Below are 19507 nucleotides of genomic sequence, written 5' to 3'. Positions count from 1 at the left end.
TAATGTATAACATGTTTTACTTTGAGAGAATTTGAAATAGGAAATTCTGTGTTGGTAGGCTTGTGTAGCATTATTGACTATTTCTGTCAGCACCAGATTTTTTTTTCCCCTTTTCCTTTGTGTTAGGTTTTTCAGCCAATGTTGATGGAATACTTTACTTATGAAGAGCTGAAAGATATTAAGAAGAAAGTAATTGCACAGCACTGCTCACAGAAAGAGGCTGCAGAATTCAGAGGTCTCAGTAAGTGGAATCAAGCAGAAGAGCTTCAGAAGGTCTTTAAGTATTCTGTGGATGAGAAGGCAGATGAAGGTGAAGTATCTAATTAAAGTAACTTTCAAACTGCAGTTTTTATCTAAAAAGCCACACCAGTGATGTACCTAAAGTTATGTAGTCAAACAGAGTAGTTCTTATAAAATAGGCATATCTGCAAACCAGTTTTGAAATTTCAGAAACTTTATTGTTTGATATGGGCATCTTGGCAGGTTGTAATGTAGACAGTACTTCTGTGTACCTGTTCTCAACATTCTTCTGCTCCCTTCCCTCCAATGTTAATATTTGATACAATTAACAGATAGAAAATGTAATTAACTTCTAATTTCATGCCTCTGTTGAAATTATATTTTCTGTTTGCAGACTCTGCATTTCACTCTTGTTTTTTTTAGGACAGCTTTGTGAGCTTTTTGTGTTGGTATTTTAATAACACAGAATAGTTATCCAAATGACAGTATTTCAAATTAAAAACATTCACGTTCCCAGCTCCACTACCTAACTTTCCTGGGCCTCTCAGGAATGAGAAAGGACCTGTGAGTGTGGAGTAGTGCAAGCAAATGAATCTCTGCAGCATGTGAATAGGTCAGATGAAATGCATGTTCTGAAAGTGGATATTTATTTTGCATTTCTCTCTAACTGCCTTTTCTGGTGAAACTTAGAGTAAATGGATAACTACTAAAGTAGATTTCAGGCTTGTTTTGTAACTGCTGAATCAGCCTAAGTTATCAGTATTTACAATTTTCACTTTAAAAGAAAAAGAATTGATGCCCCACAAAAGGTGTAATGCTGGTGTGACTGATATGTAGAGTGAGCTGCCATGGTGGACTGAGTTTGTGATCTTGATAAGATGTGCTGCTCTCATTAGAAAAACTTGACAAATTACTTTGTAATCAGATTTTTTTGATGAAACTTTACTTCTCTGAACTACTCAACTGGTCGTTTTCTGCCCTCTAGGTGAAGCCTTCAGAAAAGATCATGGTCCATTCTGTGAAATACTATTGAGTCTTTACAGATCAATGTGACAGACGTAGCTTTGTGGCATCACTTGCTGTTAAGTCTAGCTGGAATAACAGTTTTGGGACAGCAGTAATTCTGCAATCGTTATGTTTTAGGCTTCTGAAGAGGAGAGTATTTGTCTTGCATTCATTTTTTAGAAAGGGAAGAAGGTAACATAGCTGGCAGTCCTGTGCAGGCTCAACTGCATTTTCCTGCAAAATTCTCTGTAATTCATGCAGCAACATGCTAGTTGTACAAATGCATTGATTCATCAAGTGAAACTGTATTTAATTGCATATTTTTAAGTGGTAAAGTTTACATTATGCTCACTTTTGAAGCTTCTTTGCAAAAAGCAATCTGATACTTCTCTTTCTGTAGAAGTTCTAGGCACTTTGGAAGTAAAATTCTGCTGTCAGTAAGTAAAGCCTGCTATTTTGAAGACTCCTGAAAACTCCTTTAGAAATATTTTTTTCAAGGAAATTGTTCTGAAACAAAACATGAAAAAATCTCTTAAAACAGCCAAAGGCCTGACTAACCAAAGCTCTGAATTTGTTATTTTATATAGTTTGCAGCTCTCTTTGCAGTATGGCGATCAGGGAGAGCTGTTGGAAATAGTTCCTACTGCTGTCCATTGAAGTATTATTTACAGTGGTCAAATTGTAGTCTGTCATCTAGTACTTAATATTACTTTACAGCTTGAATGGCTCATCACCATTCAGAAAGTAAAATTGTCAATGCTAGCAGCTCAAGCTAGAAATAAAATTCAAGACAGGTGCAAAGAGTTGAGCATGAACTTTTCTGTGTCCCAGTCAAGAGGCTGAGCGCTTCCAGCGAGAGTGGTCCCAGCTGGTAGGTTCTGCGTGCTAGTACTGTTTCCTGGGAATGTGGCAGACCAGGTACAGATACCATCTGCAACAGGAGGCATTTTTCTTAAAGCATTTCCTTTATAGCAGGTACGGCTTTCATCTTTCTGTGGTTGAGTAGCATTCATTTACTTTTTTTTTGAATGAATGAGTCAGATGAGAAAGTGGTAAACAGAAAACTGAGTTGTTTTGTTGCTGTTGCTCAAGGTGTTGTTACAGTGAAAGCTTTTTAAAGTCAAACCAATACCTATCTTTAACAGTTGTTAAATTTTTTTCAGACACATTTTTTTCATTGTTCTAGTCAAAACGTGTGTTCCACTACTATCCTTAAAGCTGTGAGACTTCACTTAACATGCACTTTCTGTATTTCAGAAACGGAAGTAACAGGGCACACCACAAATATTACTAATCTCCCTCCTGAAGTAATGGTGACCATTTTCAGTTACCTTAACCCCCAAGAGTTATGTCAGTGTAGTCAAGTAAGCACTGAATGGTCACAGTTGGCTAAAACTGGATCTCTGTGGAAACATCTTTACCCTGTTCGCTGGGCCAGAGGTAAGTTACATTTAGCTCCTTTGAAAACACATCAATGATCAGAATTTTTGAGCCTGTAGAGAAGAGTGTAGTGTAGGCTGAGCCTGACAGCTGAGCATGTGACGTGTACCTTTCTGACAAGGGTAGTGTCCTGCAGCTTGAGTCAATGTTAAAAATCCCTGAAACATACTTCCATCTTGTAGAATTAAGAAATTGTCTTGGTTGAAAGTCATAAGTACATTTTGTATCCAGTTTACCTAGTTTTACTTTGTTTTGCTTGTATGAATGCTAATATGTTCACTAATACAACATCTGAATTATTTAAAAATCTAAGATGTTCTTAGGAATTATAAATGCTGTTGTTACACACATCAGTAAAATTATTTTCTTAGGTTACTACGTAGAAATGAAATGTATAACTGCAGAAAGGTAGTTCAAAATAGGTGGAGTTCTAATGTTTCCTCACAATTTAGTCAAGCTTCAAAGAAAACTGAATGAATGTTTAGTTTTAGTATTGATTCTTTAGGTATATTACTTCAGTAACTTCTACTGCAGTAAGGGATGTTTTAAAACATTTTTACTCAAACTCTTCTGTTAATTAGAATTTCCTATTGAGAAGTGTGACCTTTGCAAAAGTGCCTTCAAATAGATAAAATACTCTGCATTCCAATGAGACAGTTACAAGTCATCAGAGTCCATATTTATGTGGAGTGTAGTACTGCAGGCTTCACAGTGCTGCCATATCAGTGTAGTTCAGTAAAAGGAGAAAATCTATGCTGTATAATAAGTCTTTTGTATGCCTTTAAGATTTCAAGAGAGAAAGCTGTGTTTATGTAACTTAACTTTAGAGATACATGAAAACTAAAAACTTCTTTATGGCTTCAAAATTTGTACAAGGCAGAGAGGAATTAAATAACTTTTTGGTCTGATTTTTTGTTTTGTTTTTGGTTGTTGTTTTTTGGTTTTTTTTGTTTGGGTAAATCTTCCTGAAAACAATAGTTTGATTCCTGATCTTCCAAAGACTGAGTAGAGAGGCTCCAAAGTTAAAATTCTTAAATTTGCATTTATAGCATAGTTGTCTTGATAATTCAGTGCTACACTCACATACACAAAAAGATCATTGGCAACTGCTTAAAATGAGTGGTTTAAACCTGGTTTGGCACAACAGGAAGCTGCCTCATGATGCACTATTTGTACTACTAGAGTTGTTTGTGCAGAAGTGCTCTAAACTGGATGGAGGCTTCTCAGATGGGATTACTGCCACAGGGAGGGGAAAAGAATTGTGGTTTTATGTAGGCTTAGTTAAATTTTTAACTTTTTTCCCCCTCCTAGTACACAGAAGGCTTCTGAGGCTTCTTATGTAATATGAAGATGAGTAAAAGTTGATGACAAATGTTACCAAAACTTCACTTTGGTTGACAGTTAATTAGGATTTCACTGTCATTGTGTTATTCATAGAAGAAGCCTTGTTCTTTTAGATACTACTTAATAGGAGTTGCTCTTGCTCCAGGAGGAGTAGGGTTCCTCCCTGTGAGACAGTTACATATGGTAGTTTGTTTTTCAGCATGTCTACATCAGGGGAGGCAGCAGAGCTGCTTATCCTGAGCCCAGCACTGCCATGTATCCAAACTAAAAGTAAACTAATTCCTGTGCAGTAACCCTGAGGAGGAAGGGTGCTCCACCAGCTATAACAGCAGAGCTGTTGCTGATCTTGGTGTTCATCCAGATGTTCTAAGAAGTGATTGTGTATTGATTTGAGTCATATATATGTTATAAGTACTATGTAGCTGTTTTAAGTAGGATACTTTTGGAAATTGTTTTTTGTGAATTGGAATTGTCATGTGCAGGAACGAAAACCAGACTGGTTAACTGTATATTTGTGATATTCCAGAGGAAAAGAGAGAAGTCTTCAAGTGTTACACTAAAAGCTGATGAATAATTTATTTACCAGAAGGGACTTGAGCACCTAAACAGTCCAAATATTCCATAATTGTTTCTGTTATTTTTGTGATCATTTTGATCCCTACTAAGCAAATAAAGATAGCAGGCATGTCTCAGGCATAATATGCTGTGAGTTCTGGGATGGTACTGAAACTGTTCCAAGAATCTTTTGAAGCTTAAGGATAGAGATCAAGCAAAGAATTATTTTAAAGTTTAGTCCAGTCTTAGTTGAGATGAATTCAAAATTCATTTATGTCTCTTAAATCAGGTCACAGTATACTGAAAATCTATCAGTGCTGATTTCTCCTGCAGTGACAAAATTTTATTAACTTTTTTTTCCTTCTTTTTGGGGGATGGTGGTGAGTAGGTGATTGGTATAGTGGTCCTGCAGCAGATACTGAGACAGAACCTGATGAGGAATGGGTGAAAAATAGAAAAGATGAAAGTCGTGCTTTCCAGGAATGGGATGAAGATGCTGACATAGATGAATCTGGTAGGTAAAATTTATTTTGGTGAAGTGTTGTTTTTTTTTCCTGAAGATGACATAGCTATAAGAAACAAGCTGAGTGGAAAAAAGGGGAGATGGAGGTTGGTAGGAGGGAAGCAGGCATCTGATTTTAATGACTGGAATTAATTTGTCTAGGAAAGAGGAATCATGTGAAATCACAGCTGTATATATACAAATATATATACACACACACACAACATATGAAATGCCCTGTGAGATAGTATTTTGATATCTAAAGCAAGTTGGTGGAAACAGGTGCCATGGGTAGTACATAGTCTATAGTAAATGTGTCTCCAAGTCCTGATTTTAAGTCTTTCTCTCTGGGTTTATTTTGCAGAAGAAGCAGCTGAAGATTCACTTGCCATTAATATAGCACAAATGGAAAAACGTTTACTTCATGGCCTAATTCATCATGTCCTCCCACTTGTAGGCTCCTCTGTAAAGACACTGGTATTGGCCTACAGTTCTGCAGTGTCCAGCAAAATGGTGTGTAATTTGGAATTTGCAATTAATGATTGTGACTATGCAGTCTTGAACTGATGTGCTTGGGTAGTGTAAGTGGGTTGCAGTACAAAAGAATGTTAATTTGTGAGTTGTCTCTAGACACTGTGTGCAGCCTTAGTGCTTGTATTTTTACTGATTATTTTCCATTCTTTTTTCAGGTTAGACAGATCTTGGAGCTTTGCCCCAACTTGGAATATTTGGATCTTACTCAAACCGATATTTCAGACTCTGTATTTGAAAGGTTAGATAATTGTTATCTTAAAAAAAAAATATATATATATATATAATCTAGCTTTTTGAGTGGGAAGTGGGGGGAACATTCAAACACTTCTTAGTCCATTGCCAAGAAAGAGAAGTCAAATTTGTAACTCTGATGTGACTTGTGGCTAGGAACTAAACCAAAGTAACAAATCACTGAAATGCTAAGTGAAGCATGCAACTTTATAGTGGCCATTTAAAATTCTCTGTCTTCACTATTGGATACTTTTTACCTGTCAATGTGTAGCTGTCCATAACAATAGTTTTGGTTTTGTTATAATATTAACAACTTGTCCATGGATTTTTATGGATTTGCTCAGTTAAGGAAGTTCTTTTGGTCTGCTGCAGCTGGTAGGATGTGGAATACTGCTATTTCAGACACTCAAATCAAATGGTAGGCAAAGCTCTAAGGCTTAGGTATATTGTGTTAGGTGGGTTCCTGAGTTTTACTGAGGCCTGCAGAAAAGTCCTTTATGTCAGTGGGATGGTGTGTGGATGCAGAACCTGCACCAGTGGGTCTTACTGTGATATTGAAGCTCAGCAGGTATTTCAGTGTTCTGCATTTCCGTCATGGAGTGCTCTCAGGTAGAAAAATCTCACCACCATGGATACTGGTAGCAACACCCTGCAGCTTGTATCTTATACAAGTTTTATTTGTAATAAATATTTATAATAAAAGCTTTATGGAATTTTCAGGGCTCAGAGGTCTCTGTGAGTTTTTGTCGATATCTAGTAAAATTTACCTTATTTGCCGTTTCTCATTTATCAGTATTTATAACACTTTAATTTGTAACTCAAAAAATGAGTTTGGCTTGCTCTAAATGTAAATAAGCACTTATTGAAAGTAAATGATAGTAACATTAGCTATGGTTAGGTAATCAGTTAAATCACATACTTTTATAGCTAATAATGTATGAGTATTACTGTAGATAAAATTTCTGTTCCACTTTGAAAAAGGTAAGACTAAGGGAGTAAGCTTTTGTTAAAACAAAAAAGTCTGATTTTTAATTAAATATGGAATAGTTAGAAACACAGGATCTGTTTCACGAATCCATCTAGTATTCCTGGAAGAAATGGGGAAGGACAGAATGACATATGATCTAAGTACATTAGCATTTCAGTATGTGTAACCTGCCAAGCTTGAGAAACTCAAAATCCTAGAAATTACAATACTTCAAACTGAATATGGAATCTCAGATATATTTTTGGGGAGGTGGGTGTGGGTGAAATTTGCTAGTTCACTGTTTTCAGCTTTTCGAGAAGTAGCTTTGATGTTTAGTAACTCAGATGTCTCTTGGTAGGGTCTGTTGAGTATAATACAGTTGTTTTTTGTTCTGTGTGCATTTGGTGCTTGCAGTCTGATCTATTATTCAAACATTTGTTTGGGTTATAGCAAATTTGGACTTATTTTAAGTCTCAGTATATGGAGAAATTGAAGTTGTTACTGATTCATGAATGATTTCACGTTTCTCTAGACATAATTTTTCTAGGTGTACATAGAGCACTTGGAGTATCAAATCTAATCTGTCTAGGGTAGCTTCTTTGAATATTATGTAAATTAATATAAGCATTTTACTTGTGAAATGTTCTTCCATATGTTTATTTCTGAACAAAAACTAAAAAAACTCAACCACCAACAAACCAAACCACTTTTTTTTTTCCCCCCTAATTTCAGTTGGTGTTCAGTTGGGTATTGCCAAAATCTACGCCACCTTGATCTGTCTGGATGTGAAAAAATCACAGATGTGGCTATAGAGAGGATTTCCAGAGCATTGGGTATCATATCAACTCATCAGACCAGAGGTATTCTGAAGACCTGCAGGAACAGGAACTCTAAGACTTTATGGAAAAACAGAGAGATTACTCTGCAGTCCAGCCAGAAGTATAATGGTTTGCATGAAATCAGCAATGAAAATCTCATTCAGGGAGGAAATGGTGAGCAACACTGGACTAAACCTGATGGCTCAGAAAACTTCAATTCTGCTTATGTGTGGATGCTAGATGCAGATGATTTAGCTGACATTGAAGACGCTGCAGAGTGGAAACACAGAAATGTTGAAGGATTTTGTCTTATGGAACCAACATCCCATGTTAATTGTTCTGCATTGTGCTACAATAGAGACATTTATGGGTTAAGGACTAGAGGGTGGCAGCAGCACTGTGCTTCTACTGACTTAATTTACTGCGGTCACTCGTTTTGTTGTGCTGGGACAGCACTAAGAACTATTCGAGCACTTCCAGAGTCCTCTGCACTGTGTAAGAAACCAATAAGGACTAAACAGTCAGAGAAAAAAGACTCTGCATACTCTGGGAGTGAAAAAACAGATGAAGAGACTGCACGAGTTCTTCAGTTTCTCAGTCTGTCAGGCTGTTACCAGATCACAGACCGTGCTCTCAGGTGAGGAGACATTTTCAAACTATTTTGCTGCAGGATATTTTTTCTGACTTTATTTGTTGGGCCATTCTGGGATGAATCTGTCTCATTTCAAGCAGAAACATTTTTATTGAAGAAACTGGTAAGTGATCTTTGCTTTTTAAATAGTTACAGTACTAGACTGGAAAACTTCTTCCAGCTTTTCTTTTGGAGCTAACAGTAAAATATATCTGGCTTCCGAAGTCAAGTATTTTGTGAATTTGTTCTAGACAGTATTAATGCTTTTGGATTTGATCTCTAGTGATTTCTTGTTAAGAAATTGTATTGATTGACCAGTGTTTTCATTAGGCTTGCCAGTATGCTTGAAACTTTGCAAAATTGGAGTAACATCTTGATTAACCTGTCTGGATAATGACATAATTTATGGACAGGCTGATTCAGTGGGCTGAGGCCAGTTGTCTGTTTAATGAGATGAAGTGCCCTTGACTCACAAAAACCACAGGCAGTGCCTCAGGCTGGGGACAGAGTGGCTGGAAAGCAGCCTGGTGGAAAAGGGTGCTGTTTGACAGTGACTGAACTTGAACCAGCTGTGCCCAGGTGGCACCTGGCCTGTATCAGCAGTAGTGTGCCCAGGAGCAGGGCAGTGACTGTCCCTTTGTTCTTGGCACTGGTGAGGTCACTCCTCAAATCCTGTGCTCACATTTGGGCCCCTCACTGCAGAAAAGGCATTGAGGGGCTGGAGTATACCCAGAGAAGGGCAGTAGAGCTGGGGAAGGCTCTGGAACACAGGTCTGGTAAAGAGTGGCTGGGGAGCTGAGCCTGGAGAGGAGGAGGCTCAGGGGTGATCTTCTGCTCTTCACAACCACCTGAAAGGAGGCTGTAGCCAGGTGGAGGTCAGTCTCTTCTCTCAAGTAACAAGAGAAAATGGCCTCGAGTTGCACCAGAGGATGTTTAGGTTGGCCAATAGGAAGAAAATCTTCACTGAAAGGGTATTCAAGTGTTGGAAGAGGCCGCCATGGGAAGTGGCATACCTGGAGGTATTCAAATAATGTGACACTTGATGATGTTAGTGGATTAGGCAGTGCTGGATTAACAGTTGGATATGATTATCCCAAATGATTCTATGATAATTCTGTATGTGCAGAACAGCATGTTCAATGTGATCCCATAAAACAGTTAAAGGAGGAAGAAAAAATATTTGACTGGAACATTGAGATGGCTTCATGAGTTACAGAATTTTCCATTTGCTATTTGCTGCTAATCCTTTGTATTGTCAGAAAAATGAGGTTACTGCTTCATACTGAAAGTGGGATGAGGCTGAGGTATATGCAGCCTCCTGCTCAGGTGTGCTGCAGCACTTAGGGCTAATTAAAGCTTCTTGGAGTGGGAAGACTTCATGCATACCTCTGCTGTTGGCTGTAGTTGAGTGAGGAATACTGTGAGGTGCTGCTGGCATCAGTTTGTCTCTCCTGAGATTTTGTCCCCATTTGATTTTCACAAGTACCAGCTATTCAGATGTCTCCTGTGACACTTCTCCTGTCTCCTGGCACTTTCACTCACCAGTGTTACCTGAGCTATGTGTTGGAGCTTGTTTCCCTTTGGGTGTTGCAGTGTCCTGACAAATTTTGTTCTGTGCTGATTAGGTTGTGCTTTGTGTATTTTACAAGTTACTGGTCTGGTTTTTCATGATTCAGTAATGTAGAAGCAGAGGGAGGTTTGGTTACTGAGTCATGGCAAGGGTTTAATTGCCTTGCTGGTTTCCCACTGGGCCTTTTTGGGTAAAAATATTTAGCTGCTGAGAGTGTGTTGCAACAAGTACTTTTTGTAGTCACAAGAATATTTGAAGCCAGTCCATTTATTTCATGTAAGTTGTTGCCTGATAGCTGTTTTTGTTGCCAGCAGTTCTACTTCTGCCTGCTGACAGGAGGGTGTACATGATGCTCTGAAGGCATCTTCAGTTTTATGTCCTGGCTTGAATCTGCAGTTTGGTGATTCAAGCCTGGTGGTTGTTTTTCGGGTGAGTGGGCTTGTTTCTGCTTGAGCTTGGGCTGCCTGCTCTGTGAGCTCTCAGAGAAGAGAGCAGGGTCACATGGAGTAATTGCTCAGGTGTGGTACATCCATGTGCCTGTTGCATCAGCAGCCACATTCTCTTGCACTCAGAGGAAGGCTAGAGAATTACATTTGAACAATGAGATGGTGTGTTGGCAGAGAGAAGCTCTGCTGCCAGTCCTAGGAAAACAAAAATATGGATTCCAAAATAAGCTTAATTAAACAAAGGGGCCAAACTTTGGGAAGCATAATGCGCCAAACTTGGGAGTGTCATGTTTTAGTGTGAGATGAGGGATATGCATCATCTTGGAAGAGCTGACAAAATCATTGGTATTTTGAAGAAGAATGGCTTTGTGGTGGTTTCCCACTGAAGTCTGTCTACAGGAATTGTTATCCTGTGTGGAAATCTGTTCATTTTTGAGGTCTGTTACGTGTCTTCAGGGGTGATCCCCCTTTGAAAGAGAGTGTAGAATGGCAGGTTTGGAGCTCTGTTTCTCATTAGAGGTGTCTGGTGTCAGAGTGCAGTGGGTCTGTGGTGGGTGATGTGCTGGGGCACCTGTCAGTGCCACGCGCTCTTACGCGTCTCTTGTGTCCGCAGGGCTCTGACTCTGGGAGGAGGACTGCCACACTTGGAGCACCTGAACCTCTCGGGCTGTCTCACTGTCACTGGTGCAGGCCTGCAGGAGTTGGTGTCTGCATGCCCCTCTCTCAAAGATGAACACTTTTACTACTGTGACAACATTAACGGTAATGTCTTTCTATGAAGATGTGATGCTTTTCTGGGGAGTGATGCTCGGTGTAGAAGAAAAAGAACCACCAAAACCTCACCTTTTTTTCATGTCTGTGTAGCACTGAGTTTCACAGATCAATTACAAAATTATGATAGTTAAATCAGTTTTACCTCATTTTTGGTTTTTTTCTGTTGTAACACTAGTACAGTTCTGTATTACGTAGAAAACCATTTTTAATGCCTTTGTCTCTTAACTGAGTTTAGCATAACTAACAGAGATAGAAAACAAGTCTCCATATAGCTGCTATTACACACTTGCCCTGTCCATCTCTCCACTGTAAACCATGCAGTTGCATGTTTTCTGTATGGTCATAACCTCAGACAGAGGCTTCATTAGGTTGGTACCAAAGCAGGGATTATTAGGAAACCAGTGACATGTGTTTTGCCATGCAAACCTCCCATATTGCACTATTTTTGATATAGGGTGTTTTTGATTCTACCATCACATGTCCTTATGGAAAATGTAATTCAGGTTTTTTTTCTGGTTTTGCCTGAGTTCGTAACTTAGGGATGGGTCTAAGCTGGAGAAGGATCTGGGTAAATGCATAAAATCTGTTCATGGTGGAAGTCTTTTTAGTGTTTACCACACTGGAGTTCAGTCCATTGAGTCCAGTAAGCATTCCCAATATTAGAGATGGGGAACCATGGTGTGACTGGTATTCCGTGTGTGAATTTAAAACAGGTAAGTGCAACAGAAGGCAAGGGAAAAAGAACATGCTAACCAAGTTCACAGGCCTGTACAAGCTAATTGTGTGTAAACCAAAACTGCATTACCTGCTATGTCGTGGTGTCCAGCTCAATTTGCATCCCTATTGAGATGCAGCCCCAGCCTGGGTACCAGATGCCAGAGCTTTGGTACTGCAGCTAAGTCTGTACTGATATTTGGGTATTCAATCCATTGAAATCGATACAAGATGATGCACTTGGATTGAATCCTAATATTAGAAGTGAAAGTATTAAATCTTACTTTGTTTCCATAGATTTTTACATTTTATGCCCTTCTTTGACACTGCTTTTTTTATCTTTTGAGACACTTGCATTTTGTTACTTCCTTGCATTCCATCTAGACTACAGCATTTAAAAATCTATTCTCTGTTGTCTTTCATTTCCACCTGAAATTTTTAAAGTTCTTTTTTAAAAATCCTTCACTGACTCTCTTTCCTGCAGTATGTTGAGTTTAAAGATGTCTTTGAACACCAGCTAGAAGCCTTTTCCTTTTACATCTGATTACTTGCTGCTTTTCCTCTGTTTATACTTCTGTCAGTGATACCAGACATAATTTATCCTCAGACATTTCTGTTTTATACAATACACCATAATGTCTTTGTATTGGTTTATAATGCCCAAATCTGTGACTCCACCACTTTAAAGCTTGGTTGTTTCATAGTATCCTCAAGAAATTATTTAAGCAGAATATTTTTTAATTATTCTGTAAAGTTGTCTGATCCTCTTCCTGTTTATTTCCTTCTTTTCACTGCCTTCTGGAATCTGTGAGCTTATAAGCTCTGCTTGGGTCTCTAAAGCATCTTGCATGCTTTTGGATCAGCAGTTACTGCTATAGAGAGAAATGAACAGGACAGTGAGGCTGTAATGGTCTGGCTTCTTACATGTGTTGAGAAATGATGTCATCTCAGAAGTTTATGGCTTTATGGAAAGTAGCCATTATGCATGAATCCCCTGCAGTTTTATCTGGGTTTTGTTCCTTATATTTTCAATCAAACTTCATTGTGATAGGGCTGTTCAGTGTGAAACTGATGCCTTATTCCATTCTGTGTGGGCAGCAGGATTCCTACAACAGCTGTTTCTGTATCATTTGGCATTTCTAAAATAACCAGGGAAAGCAATAACTATTTCATTTAAATCAATCCATATCTGAAGCTTTGTTTATTTGCACATTTACAGATGGTATTGCTAAATGCTGCACAAAGTTTACTGATCTGTATGCATATACAGAATAATTTCATAATTTTCTTTGCCCACCAGCTTATCAGTGATTATTTTTGGGGAAGGTGGTGTATTCTGGGATCAGAGTTTGGAAAACCTGTCAGTTTTGCAGCAGAAAAATGGCGCCAACAGCCTGGAATTTTGCCATCTATGAATAATAAAGATACAACTTTGTCATCTGCTGATGAATAAGGGCTTTGTTTTTACCTGCTGCCTATTTTCAGAATTTTTTTTCCTATAAACACTAAGCTTAATGGGGCCTCTTACACAAAACCCAACTTCATTGAAATTTCTTTGTGGAGGGCTTAATGCACATGTTTGGTAGGCACATTGGTTGCAAATTTTGTATTTTCATCAGGTGCTGTCCTACATTTTCAGGAGAGCAAGACTAGAAGGGTAGAGCAGCTAATGTATGTGAGTGAGGTAGTTGGGTTTGAGTCTGATGCTGTTGCACACCAGTGACATGGTGCAGTTTTAATGGCCAGAAACCATTAATTTGCATGTACTTCCAGATCTGTTTTGTGTTTTTTTTACTGTTAGTGTCACTAAAGTTTTTGGTTTGCATACTAATGTTTAGAAATCTCTTATGTTTTTCACAATGGTGAAAATTTTGAGTTAGATAATCCTCAGCTGCAGCTGAAAATAAATCTGTCAATGTACATCCCTTCTAATGGCTGATTTCAGTTGTCTAAAACAAATTTGGTTTGTGGATCACACTGAACTCAGCAAGATAAGTTTAATGTTTGAGTTACATCTTGCCACTAAGTTCTTATTTTCCTAAGGCTGTTTTGTCCAGCTGTGTCCATTCTTCTGACTCGTTTCTCCATTTCCACACCTGGAGTGCTTTCAGCTTTGGCATTAGAAAAAGGGAGCTCCCTAATTTCTGCAGCAGTAGCTCTTTGCAGCATTTAAGTATGATTCAGTTTCTAGAGGGTTTTTTTTAATTATGTAGGTTCTGTAATTAAATAGGGCATTAATGAAATAAAGTTTGATTCTAATGATTCAGTCGTCCGACATTCAAAATGTCACTGGTCATAGTTGATCTGTCTTTAAGCAGTAAAACCTTTGCAAATTCCTTTAAGGTGTATGGACTACTGTGTGCAGACTTGTGGGAACACAGTGTTCTGAGAGTTAGGTCTCAATCTAAATTCTACAGATTCTAGATTACCAAGTTACTCACAAATCTCTGAAAGGATATTATATGGTGTGGCAGCCAGTTGCCCAGGCAGGAGTGGTTCTTTTTACCAGGTTCTTGGTCCATGTTCTTATCTATTCTTGGTGGAATGCCAAACTTCATTTTAGGGAATTCTGACTAATATTTGTTCTACTAGTACGTGTAACAAAATGTAATCAAAAAGCTCTGCTCCTCTCTTACATTACCAAATGTGTGTATAAGTTCACCACAAGTAAGCAGACCTCACCTCTATTCTGAGTCCCCTAAGCATGTGAGTAATGAGATGTGCATGTAAAGGGCATTACAGTAATCCAGTTTAGAAGTAACAAAACCAGTAACGTAGACTGTGGCAGGTTAGATGATAATCTGATTAATTTTGCTTTCCCAGGTGAACCCAAAACACATTTAATTTAGCACTTCACTGCTAGCACTTACTAAGCCTTCACAGTCAGAGGGACCCTTGTGAAATGTGCTTCTCCTTGTGACCCACTGCATTTACTGTTCCTTCCATCACATGTTGTTTTAAAAGACTACATTTTGGGCTCCTTGGTAAGTCCAGCAGTGATGGTATCTGGCTCATCCCTGTGAAGATGTTTTATTACGTGAGTCAGAACTTGACACTGCAAACAACCAGTGGTTGCTTGCTGTACCTGCCCATCAAAACTGTCCCAGTTCATTCAAAATCCTTAGCTGGTCCTCAAAGTGTGCAGTATGTGAAACTGCTGTATGTAGGAGCAGTGTCCCCCCACATACACAGGGCATTGCTAACTGGGCTGTGCTGAGAGCAGTAATGGGCAAATGAAGATGGAAGATATTGGAGTAGGTTTCCCAGAAAGGTGGTGCAAGACTCATCCCTGGACACATTTGGGGTCAGGCTGAAATGGATTTCTGGGCAACCTTAGTTGAAGATGTGCCTCATTGTTGCAATGAGGTTGGAACTACATGATTTTTAAAGATCCCTTCCAACCCAAACTATTCTGTGATTCTGTGGAAGTGATTAATCTTCACTGTTAGATTGAAATTAGCATCATACCAGACAATATAAAAGGAATATATGCAGTTACCATATTGCTTGACCTCATCAGTGAGGTGAGAGGAATTTGAGACCTCATATACAGAGTCCTGAGCAAACAGAGGACTGTGCTCTTTTGGCAAAATTAAAGAGGCCATTTGAATTAAACAGAGAACTCTGAAACAAAGTCTAGTCCAAATGAGGTCAGAAGCAAAGATTGGGAAAGTCAGAGGTTACAAAGCCAAAGAGATGTAGGCAAAGGTCAGGGATAGTAAATAAAGCCCAGGAAACAAACTCAGTATCTCTGCTATAAAAAATAAAGGCATTTGAATTTTGTTGTCTGTATCAAATGTAAAAAAGATCAAACTAAGAAGCACTAGGGATTTTATAAAAAAGAGAAATGCCTTGTGATGGAGAAGATCAACTGACATGTCAAACCATAAATAACTCAAACCCAGGCAACCTTCCTGTTAAAACAACCATTAATGATACTTACTACATTGTTACAATAAGATCATGAAATACCCTCCAAATGGTGGGAAATGCCCTTATATGCTAAGAAAGAGTAGGGATGGCAGATTTCAGATGTAGTTGAACCCAGAGTGTTTCATTTTATCAGAACTCTTTATTACAGAAAGCTAGTAATTACAGAAAGTTAGTAATGGTATAAGGATTAGACATGGGGCAAGAAATACAGTGTGGGAAGAAGGGTGAAATTTTGCTGTGATATGCTTAATGTCAGTTTAAGTCAGTGCCTAATAAATTGGGAAATGAACATACAAGCTTTTCAGATGGGCCAGTTTACTTAGATATATCCAAGATTTTCAGATCTTAAGTTGCTATAAGAGTAGATTACATTTAAAAACTGAAAGCTAACTAAAGGATAGGAGGAAAGGGAAGGGCTTGATGGTCATTGTTCAGGAGAGGAACTTGGGAGGTGAAAACTTTCTCCCTGTACCCCTCCCAAGAGTTCTGTGCTGAGATCAGTCTTAACCAGCATTCCCTTGTGTTGTGGTGTAAGAAATGCACACGGTAATTTCCACGTTTTTGAGTGGTACCATGTGGTCTTCAATTAATGATACTGATGCTGATGATTTCCAGGTCTGGGTGGCTGGGAATAAAAACTGTGATTGCATGAAATTGAATTCAGAGCTGGTAGTTGCAGTGTGGAGATAGTGATTTCAGAGAGCTGTTGGTGCTAATTCTGAGATCTTTCCTATTTGCAGCAGCAGCCAAAAAAGTCACCAATGTTACCATCATCAGGGTGGTGAGAACAAGATAGAGGGTGCTGTGCTTGGTCCTGGAAGCCTTGGGGCACTCACATGTGGAGCACTGCATGCGGGTTTGGTCTCCCCATCCTGAGGAGAGTATACACTGGAGTTGCAGAAGATACAGAAGATTCTTCTGAAAAGTTAGGGGGTTCAACACTTAAAGGCTGGCTGTTTCAATCTGGGAGTGAGATGGCTGAAAAGGGGGCATGGCTGTTTACAGAACTGGGAAGGCAGTAGATGAGGTGAATGTGCAGTGGTAATTCTGCACATTTTGTAGTGTTAGAACTCAGGGGCACTGGGTAAAGCTGGTTGGCAATTTAAAGCAGATACACAGTGTAGTGAACTCCTGGAACTTGGTCCTGTGGGAAATTGTGGAAGGAGGTTTAAAAAGAGATTAAAAACCTGCATGCACAACTGAACCATAAACAAATACTGAAGGAAATGGACTTCAGTGTCCCTGATGCAGCAATTAGGGTTGCTGGAAAAACACAAAAGTGTGTGTGATAGGCTTATGCCATGTCCCCAGACAGCATTTGCTGTTGCCAGTGGTGAAGGTAGTGTTAGATGGAGCATTGGTCAGAACAAGAATTTCTATGTTCCAGTTAGGAGCATGAGGAATAACAAAAAAGCAAGAAAAGGATGAAAACAATATTAAATTATACTGAGGACTCCCTTCCTTGGGATATTGTAGTTCTGTACGTTTTGTCAACAAGCATTTTGCTAGAAATATGACAGTTGCTTCAGAATCACTGCTGTGCTGCACAGCTGTGGCACTGCTGGGGAAGGTCAGACACAACTTGGAAAATGCTGCACAGAACATGCTCTGCTAAACCAGCTATTCAGAAGTATTGAGTCTCCTTTCTGAAGGATTTACAAAGAAGCTTTCAAACTCTAGCTTGTAAGTGATGTGGAGGATCAAAATTTAGTTCAGGTGAATAAAAAGATTTGAAAAGGAAAATGAGTTTATTGACCGATAAAAAGTTCACTAGTCTTTCACTGTAGTTTCAGGGATGTTTTTATTCAGTCTCATGTGTCTTAACTTACTTACAGCTAGACTATTGCTTATTGGTGTGTGGCATGAATTAGGAAGCTGGTTTTAAGACCCCAGATTCTGGGAAATTAACTGAATTATGACTTTACTGATGAAGGAGGTAAAGAAAACCAGATACGGCATGGTGTCATAGTTCATTGAAAGATTTTGTTAGGATTTCTAAATACATTAAAAACACCTGAAATATTTGTTGATTTGTTTCTCATACAAATAGGGAAAATTTGTGTTGTCCCTGTTAGGTCTTCACCAGCTTGTTTGAGTTTGCTCAGCAACCCACTTCCAGTTTTTGTTGGGTGCCGGAGTTCAGCCAGCCCGAGTGTAAATAAGTCTCAAAGCAGGCATATGGCTGCAGGAAATAAAATCCTGTTTGAATAAGTGCAATAATTTCTGATCTCATGCTCACTTTAACATTTTAAATGAAAGGGGTAAGTGAAGGTAAGTGGAGGTGGGTAGAGTTACATTGTTGGTTTGTACTGTCTGTGCTTGCAACTTGTTCTTTCTTTCTGAATGCCTCATTTTCAGCCTCATGGCTTCTGATGACTGCAGCAATGCTAAGGTCATTTCCAGTCAAGAGTATGTGAGAGTCTGGCCAACCATGAAGTGTTCATGGAAGGAAAAAAACCTTCCAGGCTAAAAAACTGTTTCCATTACCATAGACATGATTTCGGAAGTTACGGTTTTTTTTGTTAATGCCATGGTGTCATCATCTGAATTTGAAAAATGGGAATTAAAAATACATTGTCAAAACCACTTAGTTCTGAAGCTGTGGCAGCTTGTGTAAAGTTGCTGATGGTATTTCTGTGTAATTTTGGATGTGTTATCTTCATGGGACCAAGCTATGGAGCAAAAATCTCTTGAAAAATACCTGTTCCAAGTGAGGTTTTACACCGTGATAATCCTGGCAGTGTTTTGGATTTCACGGTGCTGAATGAAGGGTAGCGCATTGTAAAAAATGAGATGTTTTCTGAATCACCAGTTTATGAGAATTATGAATCTAAATAAGTGGCCTTTCCTTCTTTTCACATTTCTGTTGTTTTTGTGCAGGTCCTCATGCTGAAACCGCCAGTGGATGCCAGAATTTGCAGTGTGGTTTTCGGGCCTGCTGCCGCTCTGGCGAATGAGCGCTGACTCCTGATCTTTGGGTCTACTTCATTTAGCTGAGCAGGCTTCCTCTCATGCACTTTACTTACAGTTCGCATCTTGTGTTAACAATCCTTGGAGTGAGACTTGTTCTACTAGCCTGACCCTGCCCACAACTTCAGAATCTTAATTATGAGTGTACTGTACAGTGTTGTAACAATCTCACAACCTCATTTGGCTTGAAGGGTGTTGGGTTTAATTTTACATAATTTGGGGAAGATGGGAAAATCTTCAGATTTTTTTTCAATGCCACTTTATTCCAATTTTGGCACTTAAATATACTTTACTGAATAATTTTGTGTTAGGTGACTTTCTTTTTTAAATTTTGAATCCGTAAGTACAGTATAAACCTCCGCAGAGAATTTGAATTTTATTGTTTGCATTTGGCTAACAATTATACATCTTTAGGAGCCTGATTTCTTCCCCTTTCCTCTCATCCTGAAGTCGTTCTTTATATTGCAATATTAGGGAAATTACCACCTTCCTTTTGCATTTGGTTTTGTATTTGGGCTTGAAAGACATACTCAAATAAAACATTCCCACCAATAAAGAAAGGTGTGCAGCAGTTGAATATCTGTGCTTTGGAAGTATAAAGTGCCGTGCCAGAGCTTGCAGAGGTTGGGCAGGTGGGTGGGTGCCTTCACCCTTGCAGAGCTGGGAACTGTGCAGTATGTATGGGCTTTTTGGTTTGGTTTTATGGTTCCCTTGACTGTGCTAAGTTGCATTTTTGAAACATCTTCTAAGGAAGTCAGTTTTCATTAATCTGAACTCTGTGAAAGACAGCAATACATTTCCTCCTTGCTTTGATAGTTGAAAAGATACCTCTC

The 19507-nt window shown here is 38.9% G+C and overlaps 1 protein-coding gene across 1 annotated transcript in view; it reads left to right on the top strand.

Moving 5' to 3' along the window:
• The window catches only part of FBXL5 (F-box and leucine rich repeat protein 5), a 33039-nt gene extending 13794 nt beyond the window's left edge, over window positions 1-19245 (top strand). Inside the window, exons 4-11 of the mRNA XM_079307433.1 lie at window positions 127-310; window positions 2503-2685; window positions 4973-5098; window positions 5451-5599; window positions 5776-5858; window positions 7551-8273; window positions 10897-11045; window positions 18585-19245. Coding sequence (XP_079163559.1) covers window positions 127-310; window positions 2503-2685; window positions 4973-5098; window positions 5451-5599; window positions 5776-5858; window positions 7551-8273; window positions 10897-11045; window positions 18585-18661 — 1674 coding nt within the window. The 3' untranslated portion in view covers window positions 18662-19245. The remainder of the gene's footprint in view (window positions 1-126; window positions 311-2502; window positions 2686-4972; window positions 5099-5450; window positions 5600-5775; window positions 5859-7550; window positions 8274-10896; window positions 11046-18584) is intronic.
• The last annotated feature ends 262 nt before the right edge of the window (window positions 19246-19507 follow it).

This window comes from Erithacus rubecula (assembly GCF_903797595.1).
Source record: "Erithacus rubecula genome assembly, chromosome: 5".
In the NCBI taxonomy this organism is placed as follows: Eukaryota; Metazoa; Chordata; class Aves; order Passeriformes; family Muscicapidae; genus Erithacus; species Erithacus rubecula.
Note: the sequence above shows the minus strand (reverse complement) of the source record. Positions and strands in the feature narration are given on the sequence as shown.